This window comes from Aethalodelphis obliquidens, unplaced genomic scaffold (assembly GCF_003676395.1).
Source record: "Aethalodelphis obliquidens isolate GAN/ISIS:26980383/991018 unplaced genomic scaffold, ASM367639v1 scaffold69, whole genome shotgun sequence".
Taxonomy (NCBI): domain Eukaryota; kingdom Metazoa; phylum Chordata; class Mammalia; order Artiodactyla; family Delphinidae; genus Aethalodelphis; species Aethalodelphis obliquidens.
Window position 1 is genome coordinate 8314707 of NW_020838013.1, and position 20346 is coordinate 8335052.

The window sequence follows — 20346 nt, forward strand, 5'->3', positions numbered from 1 at the left end:
AGCCCTCGTGTCCAGGGCAAAGCGGCCTCCACCGGCGGGGCCACCTGCACCAGCCTGCGGTCCTGGGGCGCCCCCTGGTGGCCAATGGGCCAGACCTGAGAGGCCACGGGGGCCCCAGAGCACAGGGCCTGGACAGGGTCTCCCCGCCATTCCAGACCTCAGGGGATGAGGGGTCCCTGGGAGGGGGTCCTGGGGTCTCTGGGGAAGGGGCACACAGAAGTGTCGTCTGTTCTCATGTGTTACCCGCAAGCTCCCTGAAGCCGGGCTACTCAGATCCCCATTTTCTCAGAGAAGCTGAGGCCCAGGGTTAAGGAGCCCGGAGGATTGGCAGAGTGTGAGCCAGGACTGTGGGGCTCCAGGGCCACCCCGTGCTGCCCTTGCTCGAAGGGACAGTGTGCGGAGCCTGCCGTGCTGACCACCCGACAGCTGGCCCAGCTGTGCCACCCTCCGGTACAGCGCACACGGGGCACCCACGCCTCTCTGCTTTGTGGGCCCAGTCTCTGCCCATGCGTCCTCCACGGGACGGCTGGCCACACCCCCTGGAGGCGGCCATTCCCACCTGCTGCAGAGATCAACTGGGGGCCTTTGGGAGGCGGAGACACGGGTGTGGCACAGCCGTCCCCTCCCATCCCCAGGCCGCGGAGGGAGGGAGGGGCAGCAGCCAGCCCCACACAGGGCCACCTCTTGGCACCGGGAGACTGGTCACGCCCAAGGGGGTCACGGGACCCGGCAGGCCTGGGGAAGGCTGGCCCTCGCGCCCCGTGGCTTTGGCCGCAGCAGGCCTGTGGGCCAGGTGGGGCGGAGATCGGGGGCGCCCGGCGCTGGTCACGGCATTGGCTGCCCAGGTGCCGGGCGTGGTGGCAGGGGGGAGGAAGGGCGGGCGCCAGGCTGTGGGCACCCCCACCCGCTCCTTGACCAGCAGCCGCGTGTCCGGGCCCAGGGAGAAAGCAAGCAGGTAGGCGCCCTGGCCGCCAGCCCCCAGCAGGGAGCGGGAGTGGGGGCACCCTCCTCCCTGGCCACAGGCTGCCTCTCGTCTCCATCTCCTTCTCTGGAGCCTGGGGAGAGCCCGGCCTTCCAGATGGTCCCTCTGCAGGCGAGGGGGGCTCGGGGTGGGTCTGGGCAGGGGGGTGGCCCCGCGGCCCTGGGGGCCAGACTCAGGGAGCCAGGGCTCAGAGCCGGTGCCTGTCCCGCTGGGGGGCTCACAAGCGCGTGGGCAGCTGTGCCCCCTCTCTGCCCCCTCACCGAGCCGTGACGTCCACTCCTGGCCCGGGAGACCCGTGTCCTCACTGGGGGCCGGGGGCTGCCGTGCTGACCACCGGCCTGCTGAGTGTGGGACCCCTGTGTGCCCTCTCCTCCCATCTCAGGGAGGAGCAGAGGGGCTGAGCAGGTGAGGGGCTTGCCCAGTGACACAGCCGGGAAGGGCCGGGTGGACTGGGACCCCCGAGGCCTGGCCACCCGGCTCTGCCTGCGCTGGGGCCGTTTCCCTGGTGGCCTCTGACCAGGGGCGGCCGTCTGCCCCCCCGAGCGAGAGCCCCCAGTGCCCTTGCTGCTGGGGCTGAAGATCCTGCCTCTGTTCTCCCTGTCGGCCGTGTGGGGGGGAGGGGATTCCAGCGGGGGGTGACGCAGGCCCCCCAGCTGCCCAGACCCACACTCCCCCCCACCCCTTCTGGGACCAGGGCCGTCAAAGACCCAGATGGCTGTTCATACAAATGCGCCCTTTGCATGTCCTTCCCGCTTGGTGGCCCCATTTGCCTGGCGTCTGGCCCAGTGCCCCCTCCAGCTCTCAGCACAGGACCCCAATGCCCCCTTGGCCCCCCGTGGCTGGGAAGCCAGGGGTCGGGCCCAGGCCTTCAGGGTGTGGGGTGAGGGGTGCAGGCCGTGGCCCCGGGGACGGTGAAGACCCCTGCCTTGTCAGTGAGGAAAGGGTGATGTGGGCTAGGGTCGGGGAGCCCCACAGCACCCACCCCCCCGCCGCCCCCTCCAGGTCCCCCTCCCTGGCGGAGCAAACCCGAGGTTCTCGGCCTATGAGCACAGCAGTGCTGCCCAGTCCCCACACACAGCCCGGGCCGGGGGTGCGTCCAGCAGCGGGAGGGGTGCGTCCAGCAGCGGGAGGGGTGCCAGGCCCCGGGCCCCTGCTCAGCGCCCCCCTCCCCGCATGATGCGAACACATCCCATGTCGCTGCCCGTGCTTTGGGGTTGAAGAGTGTCCCCCCAGATTCATATCCACCCAGAACCTCAGAACGTGACCTTATTTGGAAAGAGGGTCTTTGCCGAAGCAGTTAGTTACGATGAGGTCATAGCGGAGTAGGGAGGCCCTCATGCAATGACCGGTGTCTTTATAAGGAGAGGGAGGCTTGGACAGGGACTTGGAGACGGAGGCAGAGGCTGGAGGGCTGCGGCCACAAGCCCAGGGACGCCTGGAGCCCCCAGAGCTGCCAGAGGCAGGAAAGACCCTCCCCTCGAGCCTCCGGAGGGAGCCCAGCCCTGCGACACCTTGTTTTGGGATTTCTGGCCTCCAGAACCATGAGAGAATCAACGCCTGTTGTTTTAAGATGCCCGGTTGGTGGTCGCTCGTTACAGCCGCCCTGGGACACCCCTGCGGTTATAACCCAGAGGGCGGCAGTGCCGAGGGGGTGAGCGTTGGCCGGTGCCCAAGCCCAGGCCAGGTCTAGCCTCCCCCCCGGCTGTGTGGTCGCGTGCAGGTCTCCCCACTCCCCTCCGTGTCTTGGCAGGGCCGGGCCTCAGAGGCTCTTGGTACCAACAGCATCAGGCCCAGCCCTGGGGGGCGGGGCGGATGCAAACCCTCCCGCTTCCCACCCCAGAGCAGGGAGCGCAGAGGGGTGGGATTTGAATATGGCCTTTCCAAGCTGGTGAGTATGGGTTTTTAATACTGGAGGCTAGTGTCTGGGGACAGGGCCTGGGTGTGGGCACGGGGGAAGGGACAAGATACGGGCTGTATGGGCGGCCTGGGCAGCTGTGACAAAGTCCCACAGATGGGCGGCTGAGAGCAACGGGAACTGATTCGCTGCTCTGGAGGCCAGAATCCCAAACCAAGGTGCTGCCCCGCCGAGCCCCCTCCAGCGGCTCCAGCGGAGGGTCCTGCCCGCCTCTTCCAGCCTCTGGGTGTCCAGGCGTCCCTGGGCTGTGGCCGCATCCCCCCACTCTCTGCCTCCATCTTCACTGGGCTTCTTCCCTCTTCTTATAAGGACACTCAGGCCACTGGATGAGGGCCCATCCTAACGACCTCCTCTTAAACTGATGACATCTGCAAAGAGCTCATTTCTACAAAAGGCGCATTCACAGGCACCAGGAACTAGGGCTTGGACACATGATTTTGGGGGACACAGTGGGAGGACCATGTCATGCCTGCAGGTGCCCCTCCACCGGCCCTTCCTGTGTACCCAGGTGGCCCCTCTCCAAGAAACAAAGGGCTGGCCCGGCCTTGAGAACCGAGCCTCTGTAGGAAAGCATTTTACCGAGAGATTCATTCTCCTCTCCCAAAGGACCCCATCCGTCCAGGGGGTGGGGCTGACCCTGGAGAAGCTGGGAAAATACCCCAGCCGAACGGGGCGCGGCCGACACCCGTGATGGACGGGGCGACCAAGGAGACGGAGCTTCACAGGGTGGGCCTCTCAGGTCTCCTGGGACCTGGGGTCCCACCGGCTCTGAGAAGACCTTTGCCCCTCCTGTGCTCTGGCCCCAGGCTCTGGAAGGGCGGGGCAGGGCGGGCGTGCTCTCCACGCTGAGCCCGCAGGGGAGCCACTGGAGACAGGCAGTGGGGGCCATGCGGAGCCGTGGGCAGGTGGTGGGGGGCCGGGCTGGGCCCTGGCTGGCAGCCGTCGGCAGTGGGTCCGGGAGGTGCTGGGGGTACTTGCTGTCAGGCAGGTTGATGGGACCCAGGTCCTTGTCACTCGGGCCTCTCCTGGGACCCTGGCGTGGCTCCCGAGTCTCTGCTAATGTGCCAACCCCGCCAGGCACGTGGGCAGCGCTGGGCCAGGGGTGAGGGCTTGGTGGGAAGGTCCCTGGGTGGTGGGAGGGGCGGGGGACGGCTAGAGCCTTCCCTCCCCGGGCCTCCTGGGCCCACCTGGCTCCCGCCCAGCCCCCCGGGTCCCCCTGCACCTGAGCTGTGTACACAGGCCTCGCCTGCTTGCCTTCCACCTGCTTTCTGCCTGGGCACCAGGCACACCCAGAGTCCCATCCGTGTCCCGGGCTGACAGGGGTGTGGGGCGGGTGGGCTGCGAGACTTCCACTGAGCCTTTTGGGGTTTCCAGGAACCCCCCTGCCAAAGCCTCTGCAGAAGAGGCAACGGGTGGGCGTGGCCGGCCGGCTGCTCCCAGGGAGGGGCAAGTGGGAGCATACTGGGGGTGGGCGTTGGGCCAGGAGGCGGGGCTGGGGAAGGGGGAGATGGAGCCCACACGGTGGGGCTTCAGGAGGGCCGGCCGGTGGGAAGGGCACCGGGGCAGACACCCTCTTGGTGGCCCCCCGTTTCCGCCAGAGCGGCGTCTGGGGAGAGGGGCTCCCCTGGCGAAGGCGGCCCCGGCCTCTGGCAGGAAGGGGGGCAGCGTTTGCCTCTCGCGCCCTCAGGAGTGGGCTCTGTCCCTGCAGACAGGGCCCATGCAGGGTGCCGGGGGCTCCCGTCCTGGCAGCCACGGGGGTGCTGGCGACCAACAGGGGCCGGGCCTGTGCCAGGGTGAGATCGAATTTGGAGGGTCTGGGAAGAAGCGAGGCCAGGTGAGAGGCTGCCGCACCCCACATCCTCCCCGCAACACTGAGCCCAGAGCCCGCTCTCCCACAGCGGAGGTGGTGGGTGCCCGGGGGCTGTTCAGAGCCCCAGGCAGAGACAGCTGCGGGGCTGGCAGCACCCTCCAGCTCCTGCCTCCCATGCCCAGGCACAGCGTGTCCAGAACCCTCCTCTCTCCGGCCTCAGCCTCTCCCGAGGGGATGGGGACGCCCAGGTCACACAGCAGGTCAAGACGGGGCCTGCGGGAGCCCCCTGGCCTCTGGCTGCGACCCTGCCCCCCCACCCTGTGGAGCCCAGCCCTCTGTGCCCAGGGCCCCCTTACCCAGCCGCCCCATACTCAGCACCCCCATACTCAGTACCCCCGTGCCCAACACACTCATGTCGCTGGTGGGCGAGGAGCGGCCCTTTGCCCTGAAGCCGTGGCTGAGGGACGTCCTGCGAAAGGGGCTGGTGAAGGCGGCTCAGAGCACACGTGAGGCCCTGGGCCAGGGCCTCAGCCCCGCAGCCCGATAACCCCACGGTCACCCTTCCCCGACAGTGCCACGGTGGCAGTGGGAGCAGCCCCGGGGACGCAGCAGAGGAGCCTCTTCCCCAGGAGGGTCCGGCCACCCCGTGGGGCCCACAGGCCTCAGCAAGACACCCGGGGGCAGCGCCAGCTTCCACACCCCGCTGCCCGTGGGTGGGCCCCCTTCGCCCCCTCTGCTTCCCTCGGGGGAGGAATCTGGCCAGTCGCTGGGGTCAGAATCAAACTTCTGGGCTTTATTTTCAGGCCGGCTGGGCCTTCAGAAAACCCAGTCAAGGACGTGGGGTCTCTGGTCTCCTTCACCCCAGAAATGATTGATTGTAGAAAAGACAAAAAGCCCTATCTGTGCACCCACTGGGCTGAGGGCTTTGTAATCTGGAAAGACCTTCCTGGGTTCTGGCCCAGCACAGGCCACGGGACAGAGTCGTGGCCTGTTCTGTCCAGATGGCGTCTGGGGGGGCCAGCTCCCAGCAGATGCCCCAAAGGCAGGAGGGGGCCCTGGGGCCGCTGGGCGCAGTGACTCCAGGGTCTGCAGGTGCCTGGATCCTGACCAGTGCACTCCGTGTGGGCCTTGCCCGGTACGTCGGACAGGCTGTGTGTGACCACTCACTGGCCAGCACGTCCACCAAGGCCCACGTGGTGGCCATCGGCATTGCCTCATTGGGCCGCGTGCTGCACCGTCAGCTTCTGGACAATGCCCAGGTGAGTGTCGGGCTCGGGGCACTGTGGCCTTGGGACATGGTGGGCCTGGGAGGCCCCCGAATATCGGCCACCCCCCAGGGCAGGAGGGCATGCCTTATGGAGGCCACCAAGGCAGCCTCGCAGCTGACCACAGCCCTCCACCTGTGACTGGGTCTCCCCACAGTGGACAGGCCAGCAGTGGACAGACCAGCCCCTGACCTCGGGGGCTCACGGGCCTGGGCGTGGTGGGGGGAGCAAGGCTGCTCTGAAGGACTGAGGCGGTGAAATGACTCAGAGCCAGGGGAGGGGGAGGGCAGAAGGGGGGAAGGCAGGAAGGGGGAGGGGGATGAAGGGGAGGGGCCAGAGGGGGAGCTGGGAGCCGCGTGCCCAGCATGTGGCCAGCAGGTGGCAGCATCGCCCAGGGAACGGCATGGGGAGGGGTCTGAGGCAGGTCCAATGAGGCCCAGGCGGCCCTGTGAGAGAAGCTCCCCCCAGCGCCGGGCTCTGTCTAGAGGGTCCCCTCCCTGTGCCTGCCTCTGGGCCCCCCGAAACAGCAGCCAGCCCTCCCTCCATCTGGAGGGCGGGGGCCCCGGACAGAAGCCTTGCCCAGGCCTCATTGACATGCATGGGGGACCCAGGAGGACAGCCCTGTCCACTACCCCGTGGACGATGGTGGCAACCAGGGCCCCCTCTGCCCCCGGAAAACAACCACTCCCACTTCATCCTGGTGGACCCGGGCACCCCTAGGAAGGTCAGCGAGCCCGCAGAGCTGTGGCTGAGGTTGGAGAAGCACGTCTCGGAGCAAAGGACCGGCTACGGGGGTGAGGCCTGCCTGGGTGCCCAGGGAGGCTGCCAGGGAACACGGGATGGGGGTGGTCACAGCGTGTGGACGGGGCTGGAAGGACCACCAGGACGGGCAGGGAAGGGCATTCCCGGCTGAAGGCACAAAGCATGCCAGGGTGGTGAGACTCAGGCCACTGGGAAGACCTTGGGCGGGGGGTGGGGGTGGGGGATTGCCAGCCACAGCGGCAGGGGACACAGCTGTGGGGAGTGGCTGTAGGTCGATTTCCAGTGGGGGTCCCCTGGCTAGAGGCTCTGGTTGTGGGTGGGCTCCGAGCTTTGGAAAGAAAAAGAGATTTCCCAGTTTCAAGAAGCCTATTTCCCTCCACTGGCCCGACGTAAGGTGCCACCAGGGGGCAGTGTTGTCCGAGACCTGGGCACCGCTGCGGCCAGTGGCGGGTTCGAAAGCTGTTGCTAACGCTAGTGCACGACTATTGATAAACAAGATACGTATAATTGCCTCCAATATGTATAAGCAACGTGAAGCGTCTGTCAGCTGAGCACCCTTTAATGAAAACACAACCGAAGCTGTGTTTAAACCATCACCACGTGGGTGCAGCGCTGAGCCCCGTGCTCCCGACGCCTGGCGGCCCACGCAACCCAAGCATCCCCCACATTCATTCAGGAGGCGCCTTAGGAGTTAGAGGGGCCCCTGCTGGGGGTGGGGCGGGGGGGACGATCCCGCCTGCCTGGAGTCCTCCCAGCAGTTTGCCGGGCTCCTCCCACACAGCCTACCCAGCAGGTCCAGGCTTCTCTGAGGTTTCACCTTCAGAAGTCTCATTTCTGGTTTGTTTGGGGAAAAATCTGACCAGCGCCCCTCCTTTACCTCTTCGACGTGCTCCGTGGGCCTCGGATGACCTGGTGGTCGATAGAGCTTTCTGCCCTGATGCGGGGAGATGCCAGGCCCTCGGAATGTGGCTGGTGCAGCCAGGGACTGAATATTCAACTTGAGATTTAAATAGCCACGAAGCGGCCACGTCGCATAGTGAGGTGCGGGGCTGGCATCCTGTCCCCGGGTGACGGGGCAGCCTGGAGCCCACACTTCTCTAGAAAAAGCTTCTTGGCTGGAGTTTGCCCAGAAGACGTGGCAAGTTGATGGTCTGAGGCCGTGGTGGTCACCCCACGGGGAGGGTCCCAGGCCCTCCGCTCGCCCGGGCACCTGGGTGGCCCTCGTGCTGCGTCTGCTCCAGCAGCATCGAGATCCCCGTCCTCTCTCTGCTGGTCAACGGTGACCCCAGCACCCTGGAGGTAGGCAGCGGCGGCAGGTGGGGGCCTCCTGCGGGGCCCCCGCCAGGGCAGGGATGGACCTGGAGCTGACTCGGCCTGCTGGCCCTCCCTGCCCGCCTCACAGGACTTCCAGGGCCGTGGAGCACGCCGGCCCATGGCTGATCCTGGCGGGCTCGGGGGGCATCGCCGACATGCTTGCTGCCCTGACAAACCAGCCCCACCTCCTGGTGCCCCAGGTGGCCGAGAAGCAGTTTAGAGAGAAGTTTCCCAGTGAGAACTTCTCCTGGGAGGACGTCGTGCACTGGACAGAACTGGTATACACCGGCCAGGACCGCAGTCAGGAGGGCCAAGCGCTGGTCCCTACCCCAGACCCCGCCCCCTACAGTGCCCACGCCCGGCCCCTCTGGCTGCAAAGCTACCCCACCTTCCCGTGCTCACCCCTGCTTCAGGCCCTCACGCCTGGGGGCGGAGCCTCAGTCTGTGGGTGGGGCTGCCCTGGGCCCAGCGGGCAGAGGGCTGGCATTCTCACGGGGGGACATGGGGTCATATACCACGTGCCCGGCCTGAGGCGCCAACTTGGGGCCTTTGTCCATCCTCGAGGCACTGGTGAAAGGTGAGGCCTGGCCGCGCCCACTGGGAGGCCTGCGGAGGGCACCGGGCAGAGGCAGATGGCTGACCAGCTCCCAGCCCTGCCCCGTCCTGGGTCTCGGCCTCCAGGGGCAAGGCCGCCGCCTGGGGGCTGTCAGTGGCCGGGAGGGACCCCTGGCACGGCTGCACTCTGCTGTGTGTGTGAGCGTGTGGGTGTGTGAGCGAGCGTGCTAGTGTGTGGGCGTGTGTACCGGTCACTGCTCGCTTCGGCGGGGCAGCACGTGTAACAGAACTGGAGGAATACAGAGCCTACCAAGGCCTCCGTGCAAGGCCTCCGTGCAAATCCGTAGAAAGTCCTGCCTTTGGCAAGTTTTATGTTACTATATCACAATTTAAAAAACTAAAGTGTTCAGTTAATTCAGGGAGCTGTAGCGTTTTCATAAGGTTGTGCACCGTTACTACTGATTCCAGAACGTTTCCACCACCCAGAAGAACCCTGCTAGTCACCCCGATTTTCCCCAGCCCCCCGCAACCCCGCATCTGCCGTGTCTAAGGATTTGCCCACTTGTGGCATTTCCTGCGAATGGGATCACACACTGTGTGGCCACTGGCGTCTTTCCTTCGCTGAGCACGACGTTTTGGGGGCTGTCCACGTTGTAGCCTGTGTCGGCCTTCACTCCTTTTTCGGGTGGAGTAATATTCCACATTTTGTTTCTCTGTCCCTCTGTTGATGGACACTCGGGTTGTCTCCACTTTCTGGCTGTCACCTGACGTGCTTCTTCTTGGACATAAACACCTGTGGAGGGGCTGACCGCTGGTGGGGGACACAGGCCCAGGCAGGGAGGGGCTGTGCGGGGCAGGGGGCCGGGACACCCTTGAGGGAGGGGAGTCTCCTCCAGACAGGCCACCGGCCCCCTGCTCTTCCGTTCACCCTTGGGGTCCCCTTGGGGTCCTGGCGCTCCCAGCATTGGCTCCTGGGGGTCTTGGGATGTCTTGTGAATCTAGAGGGTGTGGAGCGAACCAGAGCGCCATTCCCGTGGCTGTGCGTCTAGGACAGTCACCTTGAGGGACCCTGTGCCCAGCGGCTCTGCCGGCGCCTAGGTTCGCCCTCCCCCCCTCCCCTCCTCCGCCCGCAGCCCACAAGAGCCGTAGCCAGGAGGCGCAGGACTGCCCGGGTGAGCTGAAGCTGCCCGTGGCCTGGGACCGCGTGGACATCGCCAGGAGCGAGATCTCAACAGGGACGTGCAGTGGAAGGTGCTGCCCGACTGTGGCCAGATCCGGGCGGGGACGCGTGGAGGGCTGCGGCAGGTGGTGTCCGGGTCCATCCTGGCCCAGCTGTGGCTGCGCGGGCCGGGGGCGACCGGGGCACCTCCCGCTGCTGCCTCACTCGTCTGCACCCCAAGGCAGGATGGGCTGAACTGCGGCGGGTGTGGGCCACCCGGCGCAGCGGGACAGGCGGGGGCCTTGCCGAGGGTCCCCACGCCCGCCCCACCGGCTCCCTCTCACTCTCCGCCCAGTCCCACGACCTGGAGGAGGTGATGATGGACGCGCCGGTGAGCAGCAAGCCTGAGTTCACGCGCCTCTTCGTGGACAGTGGCGCCAACGTGGCGGACTTCTGACGTACGGGCGGCTGCAGCAGCTCTACCGCTCGGTGCCCCCCAAGAGCCTGCTCTTCCACCTGCTGCAGCGCACGCACGAGGAAGGCCAGCTGACGTGGGCCGGGCTGGGCGCCCAGCAGGCCCGGGAGCCGCCCACCTTCTCCCTGCACGAGGTGTCGCGGGTGTTCAGGGACTTCATGCACGACGCCTGCCGTGGGCTCTACCAGGCAGTGAGCTGTGAGCGGGTGGCAGGAGGGGGGCGCCGGCGGGGCCGCGGCTGCGGGCTGACACCCCCGTCCTCCAGGAGCAGGGCCCGGTCCGGCAGCCCACGGGCCAGAAGGGGCTGCTGGACCTGAACCAGAGGAGCGAGAACCCCTGGAGGGACCTGTTCCTGTGGGCGGCGCTGCAGAACCGCCACGAGATGGCTACCTACTTCTGGGCCATGGTGAGGACTCCGGGGAGGGGCCGGGTCCCTGGGGAGGTGGGGGGAGGCAGCCGCATCCTCAGACCTGGCCTCCCAGGGCCAGGAGGGCGTGGCAGCCGCTCTGGCCGCCTGCAAGATCCTCAAAGAGATGTCCCACCTGGAGCTGGGGGGCCGAGGGGGGCCGCACCCTGCGTGAGGCCAAGCACGAGCAGCTGGCCCTGGGTAGGCAGCCGAGCAGTGGGGGCTGCAGGGACCCTGTGCGCCTCGGGGCCACTGGGCTCCCCCCAAAATCCTAATGGGGGCAGACGGGTACACAGCTGACGAGGACGCAGCTCCAAGGCTCGGGCCAGCTGGGCCTGTGGCCAGGCGGGCGGGGACACTCGGGGAGAGGGAGGCCCCCAGGATCCCGACAGCCTCTGTGTGGCCGGCCTCTCCCGGGCCTCACCAGCCCCCTGGGAGGCAGGCACAGGGCAGAGGGCCGGCCGGAGGAGGAGGGCAGGCGGGCCAGGCCTGGGCATCATGGCAGCGGCCGCGCCCTCGGCAGACCTCTTCTCCTAGTGCTACCGTAACAGCTGGTGCGCCGGAACCGCTCATGCAGCAGGGCCACGTGTCTGCACCTGTGGCCACCGAGGCCGACACCGAGGCCTTCTTTGCCCACGACGGGGTGCAGGTGAGCCCCGGGGAGGGCTGTGGGGCGAGGGGCTGGGCAGACAGGAGGTGCCCCAGCCGACCCCTCTCACGTGCCTCCCCCAGCCTGTGTCCTGGCCATGGGGGTGGGGGGTTCCCTCAGCTGGCCACTCCCCCCACGTCCAGCCCTTTCTCCACCTCCAGTCTCGGAAGAAACCCCGCTTCCTCAGCTCAGCCCTCCCGGACCCCCGAGCCGGGCCTGCCCCGTCGAAGGGTTTTCCTTCCCCAGCAGGGCAGAGGCTCCAGGAACTCCAGGAGCCAGGGCTGGGAGGGGTGATGCTCCCGCTGAACCTGGAAGGGCAGGCCTGCTGCGGGCACAGCAGGGCAGAGGTGTGGAGGCGGGGGCGGCGGGGGGGCAACCGTGCCTTTATTTCAGGCCTTCCTGACCGAGATCTGGTGGGGGGACATGGCCGCGGGCACGCCCATCCTGAGGCTGCTGGGTGCCTTCCTCTGCCCGGGCCTCGTGTATACCAACCTCATCACCTTCAGGTCTGTCAGGACAAAGCGGCTGGGGGGCCTTGGGCTTCACTGGGGCTGGTGGCGGCACGTCCCCGGCGCCGGCCCACGCCGCATCCAGCATCCGTGTGGGCCCCCCTATGCACGCCCCCTACCCGTGTCCCTTCGCAGTGTGTCCAGCACTTCCTCTGCTGGCTGGTGCCTGAGACCAAGTGGAGGGCCTCTGGGTGCCCTTCCCACGTCCCTGAGGGCCCCCTGTGCTCCCAGTGAGGAGGCCCCTCTAAGGACGGGCCCAGAGGACCTGCAGGGGCTGGGCAGTCTGGACACGGAGAAGAGGCTGCTCTGTGGCCCGGGCAGTCGGTGAGGGCCCTGCGGAGGGTGGGCAGTGGCAGGGAGGCTGGGTGCCGGTGGGCAGCGGCAAGCTCGGGGCTCTGGCCACCCGTCTCATCACTGGCCGTGGCCTCCTTCGTGGTGCCGGGCGGAGCAGCTGGCCAAGGCGCCAGGAACTCAGCGCGGCCGAGGCCCCAAGCCGCCTCCTCGTTCACGCGCTGGCGGAAGTTCTGGGAGGCACCCGTGACCGTGGTCCTGGGGAACGTGGTCACGTACTTTGCATTCCTCTTCCTGTTCACCCACGTCCTGCTGGTGGACTCCAGGTCCCCTCCCCAGGGGCTGTCGGGGGCTGAGGTCACCCCCTACTTCTGGGTCTTCACGCTGGTGCTGGAGGAGATCCGGCAGGTCAGCAGTGGGCCCAGCCCACCGAGCCCCATCCCAGCTCCAGATGGAGCCCCGATCCCTGACAGTCACAGCCTGGCCATGGCGGGGCTGTCCCCAGCTAGGTGGGGGCCCAGGTAGCCGTCACCGGGCCGTCTGCCCTCTGCCAGGGCTTCTTCACAGATGAGGACATGCACCTGGGGAAGAAGTGCACTCTACGTGGAGAACAACTGGAACAAGTGTGGCATGGTGGCCATGTTCCCGTTCGTCGTCGGTGTCACCTGCAGGTCTGTGGGTCCCAGAGGCCTGGCAGGGGCAGCCCTGGTGGGCTGGTGGGCCGGGCTGCTTCAGGATGGGTCTGCTCAGGCCCCGGAAACCCTGTGTTTGTACGTCCCGTGCTGTGTGTCCTGGGGGAGGCCCCTGCCCTCTATGGGCACCAGCAGCCGTCCAGCCTGCCTTCCCCCCGCCTGCCAGGATGCTGCCCTCAGTGTTTGAGGCCGGCCGCACGATCCTTGCCATCGACTTCATGGTGTTCACGCCCCGGCTCATCCACGTCTTTGCCCTCCACAAGCAGCTGGGCCCCAAGATCATCATCGTGGAGCGGATGGTGAGCCCCCGCCCCCGGGAGGGCGGATGCTTCTCTCCCCACTCGCCTACCCGCCGTGGAGATGAAGGACGTCTTCTTCCTCCTCTTCCTCCTGAGCATGTGGCTTGTGGCCTACGGCGTGACCAGCCAGGCGCTGCTGCACCCCCATGACGGGCGCCTGGAGTGCATCTTCCGCCGTGTGCTCTACCGGCCGTACCTACAGATCTTCGGGCAGATCCCACTGGACGAGATCGACGGTCAGCACGCAGCCTGGGGGTGGGCGTGGGGGGTCCTCTGTGCCCACTCTACGTGGGACCCCCACCCCAAGGTGCAGCTGAACCGAGTCCAGTTATGAACGTTCCTTTTGTAAGACCCTGGACAGGTGGCCCTTGAGAGGGGTGTTTGAGGGTCACAGGAGACCCCGGCCTGGAGTGGCTGAGAGCGGGGGGTCCCCGAGGCTGGCCCCCCAGGCCCTGCCCACCCACACAGGGCCACGTCCAGCAGGGGACAGCTCTGGGCTGATGTGTGTCAGCTGCGGAGGCCCCAAAGTCGGGCCTCGGGCTGGAGATGGAGACGGGGCTGCAGGGAGAGAGAGCAGGCTGGGTGGGGTGGCGGGAGGCTTGCCGGGAGGGGGGATGGGTAGGCACTACAGGTCACCTGGGGTCTGGGCCCTCCAGCTGCCCCGTCCCCCCGGCATGTCCCCAGTGGGCATCAGGTCTCCTGTCAGCCCCCATCCACCCGGCCCCGCACCCAGCCTCAGGCCCACCTGCTGGAAAGGCCCTTAGCTAGGAAGCCGCTCCTGATGGAATCTGTGCTTCTGGGGACACACCCAGTGTGTGTGCCTGATCTCCGGCCGGGTGTGTGTGGTCTGTCTGAGGGGTGTCTCCAGGGCGGCCCCTGTATGGGGGGTTGGGGGCGCTGGGGCTGGTGGAGGCTCTGAGAACTTCCCACAAGTCAGCACAGTGTGGGGGGCAGAGTGGCTCAGCCATGGGGGCTCAGGGAGACCTGGGCTGGCGGCGGGGATGCCTGTACAGGCTCTGGGATGGCTGGGACTCGGGGAGGGGGAGGGGGAGGGGGGACCAGCCCCTCAAGCAAGGTGGGCCAGCAGCCAGGGCCCAGTGTGGGGGCCCAGGGCACCCGCCCTGCCGGGCACTCCTGGCGCGAGGAGGGGGGCGGAGGGATCATTCGCTCAGGCTGGTGTCAGACTGAGGCCACCTGGGGCCCACCGGGCGATCACGGGCACACTGTCCCTGAGGCCTGACCGCGGCCACTGCAGCTGATGACGCGAGGTCAGCGCCCCGCGACCTGGTAAATATTTGTCGATGGGATGAGGACGTGACCGAAGCAAACAGGCCTCCGGGATGGGGCGGCGGGGGGGCTGGGCCGTCATGGGACTTGCCTCCTAATTAGGGTGCTCTGCAGGCTCATTTCCTCCACTGTTTTCTTAGGCCCCCAGCCCCCGGCACTGGGGCCGGTGTTTGCTCATCCGTGGGCACCAGTTTCCAGGCCATTAGTTTAACGAGGCCCTGCCCGCCCTCCAGCCCTCCCCGCCCGCACCATATGGCCCCTGCTGGCGGATGCTACCATGACCCCCAACTGCCCCAGTCCCACGGGGCCCCTCGGAAGGAGGGGAGTGAGGTGGGTGCCCCCAGGACCAGGCAGGGGTGGGGGGGTCACTCCTGCCCCCACGGCCACACACTGGTTCAAGGGAACTCTGTCATGGTTCGGGGTCCCCAGGAGCCTGGGGCCACCTGGGCAGGACGGAGGAAGGGTAGACTCCTGGGGGTCCAGCCTGAAGTGCTGCTGTGGCTGCCAGGCCGAGTTCCACGGTGGAAAGTCCGTGACCAGGGCCGGGCCTGGGCCGGCACGGAGGGTCCCGCAGGTCCCTGTCTCCCTCCCTCTCTCTCTTCACCCGCCCCCCCCACCCCTGGCTCCTCCCTGTGAGCCCACGGTGGTACAGCCAAGAGTAATTCCCTCACTTATGGCCGAGAGGGAAGGCAGCCCGCGGGGCTCCCCGGTGGCCGCCCTGCCCTCCCTGCCCCACATGCACCCGCGGGAGCTGGGGGCTGAGCGTCCAGGGCAGAGCTCCGTCTCTGGGCTCTAGGAGGTCAGAGACAAGGACAACTCACTTCCCAGCCTAGCCTGGTGGTGCCTTTGAGAGTTATGGGGGAGACGCAGGGGTCTCATGACCACGGAGCCGCTTCCATCAGACAGGTTTACAGCTTCACAGACACGCTTTTCAGGCCTGGCCCTGGCTCACCTCTCGGGGTGCCGGAGGGAGGGAGGGAGGAGGGTCACCCATCAGCGCCGGGCAGATCTGCGGGCGGGGAGGGAACTCACGTGGGGACGCACCAACCCCCATCACAGTAACTCACTCAGGAGGGACTCACCCCCGTGAGGGAGACACGCGGACACGGAAACAGGCCCTGCCAGCCTGACACGCAAGCAGGGAGGCAGGGACACAGGCACACACAGAGCCAGAGGCCCCCAGTGCCCCCCGGACTCAGTCACAGCATGAAGACTGGGAGGGGCAGTCACAGAAACACAGGCCTACGTGCAGGCGTGTGTCCGCGTCCACGCACATGCACGCACGCACGCGCACGGCCTGTGGAGGTCGCCACCTGGAGTCACAAGCCCTCTTGATGGGCAGGCGCACTCTCCCCGCTTCCTCCGCACCTTCCTCCCATCTCCTGGGATGGGGTGGGGGTCCAGGCTGGCCCTGCAGGGGTAGAGGCAGGCAGGGGAGGGGCTGCCCCACCCAGAGGGCACTTTTCAGGCTGGCTTGTCTCCATGCCCACAGTGATCCGTGTCAAGGGTGTTCTGCCTCCATAGGCTTTGGAAATGGTGCAGATCTGCCCCCCAGCTCAGAGTCCTGTGATAGGCAGTAGGGCCATAAAGGCCCTGAGAAGTCCTGCAGGAGAGACTCCACCTCCCCTTGCCGAGGCCAGCTCTCCCCACACTGGCTCTGAGCAGAGCCTTTGGCGGTGGTGGTGGTGCTTGGGGGTGACCCATGAAGCAACCAGCAGAAACCGGGGTCCTCCACACGGCCTCGGCGCTGCCTCCAAAGCCTGCGGTCTGGCTGTGAGCTCGGTCCAGCAGCAGTGCGGAAGTGGGGCTAGCACCGCTAGGCCAGGCACCCAGGACTGGAGGGTCCCACGACAGGAACTCAGCGCCGAAGCCCAGGTGACCCCCAGGAAACCACAAGAGTTGGCCGCCTAACCAGGGCCCTCTGTCCCAGGGTAGCCTCGACTGCGGGACAGAGCTCTCGATACCCAAGGGCATTTGCAGCTCAGCCCCGCACCGGCTGCACTGAGCCTACTCCCCTTTCAGAAGCCTGCGTGAACTGCTCCGTGCACCCCCAGCTGCTGGAGGACTCGCCCTCCTGCCCCAACCTCGACGCCAGCTGGCTGGTCACCTTCCTGCTGGTCACCAACGTGCTGCTAATGAACTCCCTCATCGCCATGCTCAGGTGCCCGCCCTGCCTCCTTGTTCCGTCCACGTCGGGGGGCCCTTAGTTCCAGCATCTCTGGCCCAGACCTGCCTGGCCCTCCGGACTTCAAGCTGCATTCACCTCTGCCCTCAAGAGGGGCCTGGAAATGGGGTGTCACCCAAAACTGTGGCTCCCCTTCGGGTTGGGCCTGGAGGTCAGGGCACCTAGGAGGTGGTGCAGGGCAGGGCAGGTGCGTGCGTGTGGGTGGAGTGGCGATGCTTTCCCAGGCCGCCGCCCCCCAGGGAGTAGGGCCCGGGTCTGCGAAGGCTGCAGCAGATGGGGCAGTGGAAGACCCCAGAGGAGTGGAGAGAAGTCACAGGAGGAGGGGACGGCGAGGCGGGGGGAGCCCTTGGGACTCCAGGAACAGCGCAGGGAGCCGGGCCATGTGCCCACCGCCGCCCACACGCATCCGCAGCTACACGTTCCAGGTGGTGCAGGGCAACGCGGACACTTTCTGGAAGTTCCAGCGCTACCACCTCATCGTGGAGAACCACGAACGCCCCGCCCCGGCCCCGCCCTTCATCCTCCTCAGCCACCTGAACCTGGTGCTCAAGAGGTTCTTCCGGAAGGAGGCCCAGCAGAAGGGGGCGCGCCTGGGTGAGGCTTGGGCTGGACTCAGCTGCCCGGACCGAGGTGGGGGGCGGGGGGGGGGCCCTGGGCCTGGGGAGGGGCAGCGCGCCCTGGCCCCGTCTGCAGTGACACTGCAGGCTGCCGCACCACAGGGAGGGCTCCTCCTGCCTGGCTCTGCCCCTGAGGCTGCCTGGCCTTTCCAGAGAGGGACCTGCCGGAGCCCCTGGACCAGAAGATGGTCACCTGGGAGGCGGTGCAGAAGGAGAACTTCCTGAGCGAGCTGGAAAGGCGGAGGAAGGACAGCGGGGAGGAGCTGCCGCAGAAGACGGCCCACAGGTGCATTGACCCGGCCCCGCCCCGCCCCACCCACCTGGGTGGGCGTGGCAGGTGGCCTGGGGTGCTGAGCCCACAGGGCGGCTTACAGGGGCAAGGGCCCAGCCTGGAGCGCTGGCCGCCTCCCCTGCAGGGTGCCGGTAAGTAGAGGCGCCGGCGGAGCTGGCGAGGGGTCGGATCTCACGCCATGGGACTGGGGGCTGTGAGGTCTTTACCAGAATCACTGCTGGGCGTCAGGCTGCCTTACAGCTGGCGTGGGCTCTCACGTCACAGGGCCTGAGCTGGGGAAACGGGCCGAGAGGGGCAGGGATGTGGCCCGGTCCAGCACACGGCCTCCCTCCCGACCCTGGCCAGAGCTCTGCTGGGGCCTTGCCTGCCCTGCATTTGGGGGATGTGGCCAACACTCATGGTGTTCTCTGCTCTCCCTCAGACCCACGTGCCTGGTCCTGCCTGCGGGTGAGGGGTGGGGACAGCCCCGCCCACCACTGCTGGACAGAACCCCGCCCCCGCCCCGTGCCTGCAGGGAGGGTGCAGCAGAGCTCTGCACCCAGGCCCGAAGGGCTAGAGCACCCTGAACTCAGGCGCCCACAGAGGCTCAGTGCCCCCCAAACCCACCCGAAGGGCCTGGGCCACAGGATGGGGGAGGACGGGAAGGTTTCCCAATCTGGGAGCCCGCCCCGCCCCGCCCCGCACTCAGGGCCTGCTGCCTGCCTGCTCCTATCCCAGGGTGGACTTCGTAGCCAAGTACCTCGGGGGCCTGAGAGAGCAGAAGCGGGTCGAGCGTCTGGAGTCTCAGGCAGGCAGGCACACCAGGGCGCCCTTCTCTCCCGGTGCAGGGGCCTGGCCGCGGGGCTCAGCAGTCAGGGCAGGGGCAGGGCAGGGAGGGCCTGGGGCTTCATACTCGTACCCACCCTTCCCTGAGCGGGAGACCCTGCAACTCTCCCCAGGGGGGTCCTGCATTTAAGACCCCTCACCGTCTACTCCCCACATCACGGTGCCGGAGGGCCTGCTCCCCCACCCCCCGCCTCCTCCGAGAGGCAGCCACCAGAGGAGGGTCACAGAGCAGTGCGGGCACCGGTGGGCAGGGGAGGCGGGCATGGCGTGGCCCGGGAGCTCCCAGCACGCCTCCCTTCTGCAGGTCGACTACTGCACGGCGCTCCTCTCCTCCATGGCCGACACGCTGGCCCGCAGGAACAGCTACTGGAGTAGGTGTGGCTGTCCCCACACGTCCTGGGTGGGCTTGGGGCAGGGTGGGCGGGAGCAACCCACCGCCAGCCCGCTGACCTGGGCCTCCGCGTCCCACCTGTCCTGGGAGGGGCCCGGCCTACGTCTCTGATGGCCTTCGGCTGACCACAGTCTTCAGGGTGGGTAGGGGCCCTCTGGTGAAGCCCACCGACCCAGCGAGGGTGTGAGGGCGTGGCCACCCAGACTCCCGAGCCTCTGCCTGGCCCCACTGGGCTGCTGCCCACCACCCCCCCTGCCGGCCAGGGCCACCTCTCCCTTCCCCGGCTGCCCCACTGGGCGCCCAGCAGCTGAGGAGGGGCCTCCCTTCCCCCACCAGACTCCCGAACTTCAGTGGTGGGAACCCACAGGCCTCTGCTGACCACAGAGGGGGCCTGGGCAGCAGGGAACACCCAGAGGCCGGCCGGCTGCCCTCGAACACCTGAGCCAATTGGACCATCTGCACACAGGGCCCACCTCTCCCAGAGCCCCAGGCCCCATGGACGCGCCGGCCTGCCCCCACCTCCAGTGGAGCCCCCCAACAGGATGTGGCTCAGGGCTTTGCCCTGCCCGGCACCTTCCCTGGACGTCCTGGGCCCGGGGTGCAGCGGTGTGTCGTGGGTCCCCCCTGACAGGCAGAGCCCTCAGGACCCCGAGCAGAACCAACCAGCCAGGCCCAGGAGAGCAGACACTTGTTGAGTGCCCTGTGCGGGGCACCTCCCGTTAGGTGGGCAGCTAGCTGCCTTGGAGTCCATGCCCAACCTGTGTCGCCCACCAAGAGGCTGGTCTTTTTCTGAAACGCTTGCACTTGGAATTTCTGTCCTTTAAGACCCAAGACTGTGTGTATCGGCTGCCACGGCACGTCCCCGACAGCTCGCACAGTGAGTGGCGGGCTGTCCAGCCTGGGCAGTGGCTGCGGGTCACCTCCCCAGGAGGACCCGCCCCCAAAGCTGCTTTATCTTAAATGGAGCCTGGGAAGTACACCCACACCTTGGGCTGCAGCCCCACATGAGAGTGGACCCTGGGGGGCGTCTGGGAGGTGTCAGGCGGTCAGTAAAGCACTGCGGGGGGAGAGGGACTTCCTGCCCTGCAGGGATGGGGTCTGGGCCCCTGAGCTTGCCCCAGCTGCGTGGCCAGCCAGGCCGGTCTCTCCTTCCCTTAGGGACCTGGAGCCCGGGGTAGCGGCAGCAGGGGCAGGGCCAGGCCCGGGGCTCAGCAGCACGATGGGCTGGCCAACCCCAAGTGCGGTCCCAGGAGAGCCACGCCCACTCCCGGCTACCTCCCCAGCACCCTCTGGGGACCCTCCTCATCGCCCTGCACAGCAGCTCCGCAGTCCTGGCGACACTGTCCCAGGACACCGGTCGTCGTCACACAGCCTGGGTAGGACAGTCAAGGGTGAGCTTGGCCAGGGCTGGAGACGGCGCCCGCTCAGCTGGCCGCTTCCTGGGGTCTACAGGCGTATGCTGGAGGCAGGGGCTGCACACCAACAGCCGTGAGCCCGCCTCTGGGCGGGTCTGGGGTGTCCACCTCTTGCTCTGGGCTGAGGAGGGGGTCCCCTCAGCTGGGCTGGGAAGACGCGCCACTGAGGAGCACAGGCTTGATTGAGAAAGCTTCAGAGCCCCCTGACGCTAAGCTGGGAGGCTGCAATGTGGGAACAGCGTGATGGGGTG

General features: G+C 67.4%; 1 protein-coding gene across 1 annotated transcript; it reads left to right on the forward strand.

Moving 5' to 3' along the window:
* The first annotated feature begins 4614 nt into the window (after positions 1–4614).
* On the forward strand, positions 4615–20301 carry TRPM5 (transient receptor potential cation channel subfamily M member 5). Its single transcript, XM_027090865.1, is given in 32 exon segments — positions 4615–4731; positions 5039–5213; positions 5800–5966; positions 6584–6641; positions 6644–6772; positions 7975–8050; positions 8137–8357; positions 8581–8625; positions 9737–9829; positions 9832–9854; positions 10118–10214; positions 10217–10428; positions 10503–10643; positions 10720–10788; positions 10790–10844; positions 11167–11190; positions 11193–11242; positions 11245–11292; positions 11686–11798; positions 12033–12121; positions 12239–12289; positions 12292–12500; positions 12647–12684; positions 12686–12763; positions 12951–13083; positions 13145–13319; positions 16393–16531; positions 16968–17149; positions 17326–17458; positions 18182–18251; positions 18594–18664; positions 19017–20301. Coding segments are annotated over 32 exon segments (3387 nt in total). The 3' UTR covers positions 19123–20301.
* Positions 20302–20346: the final 45 nt, after the last annotated feature.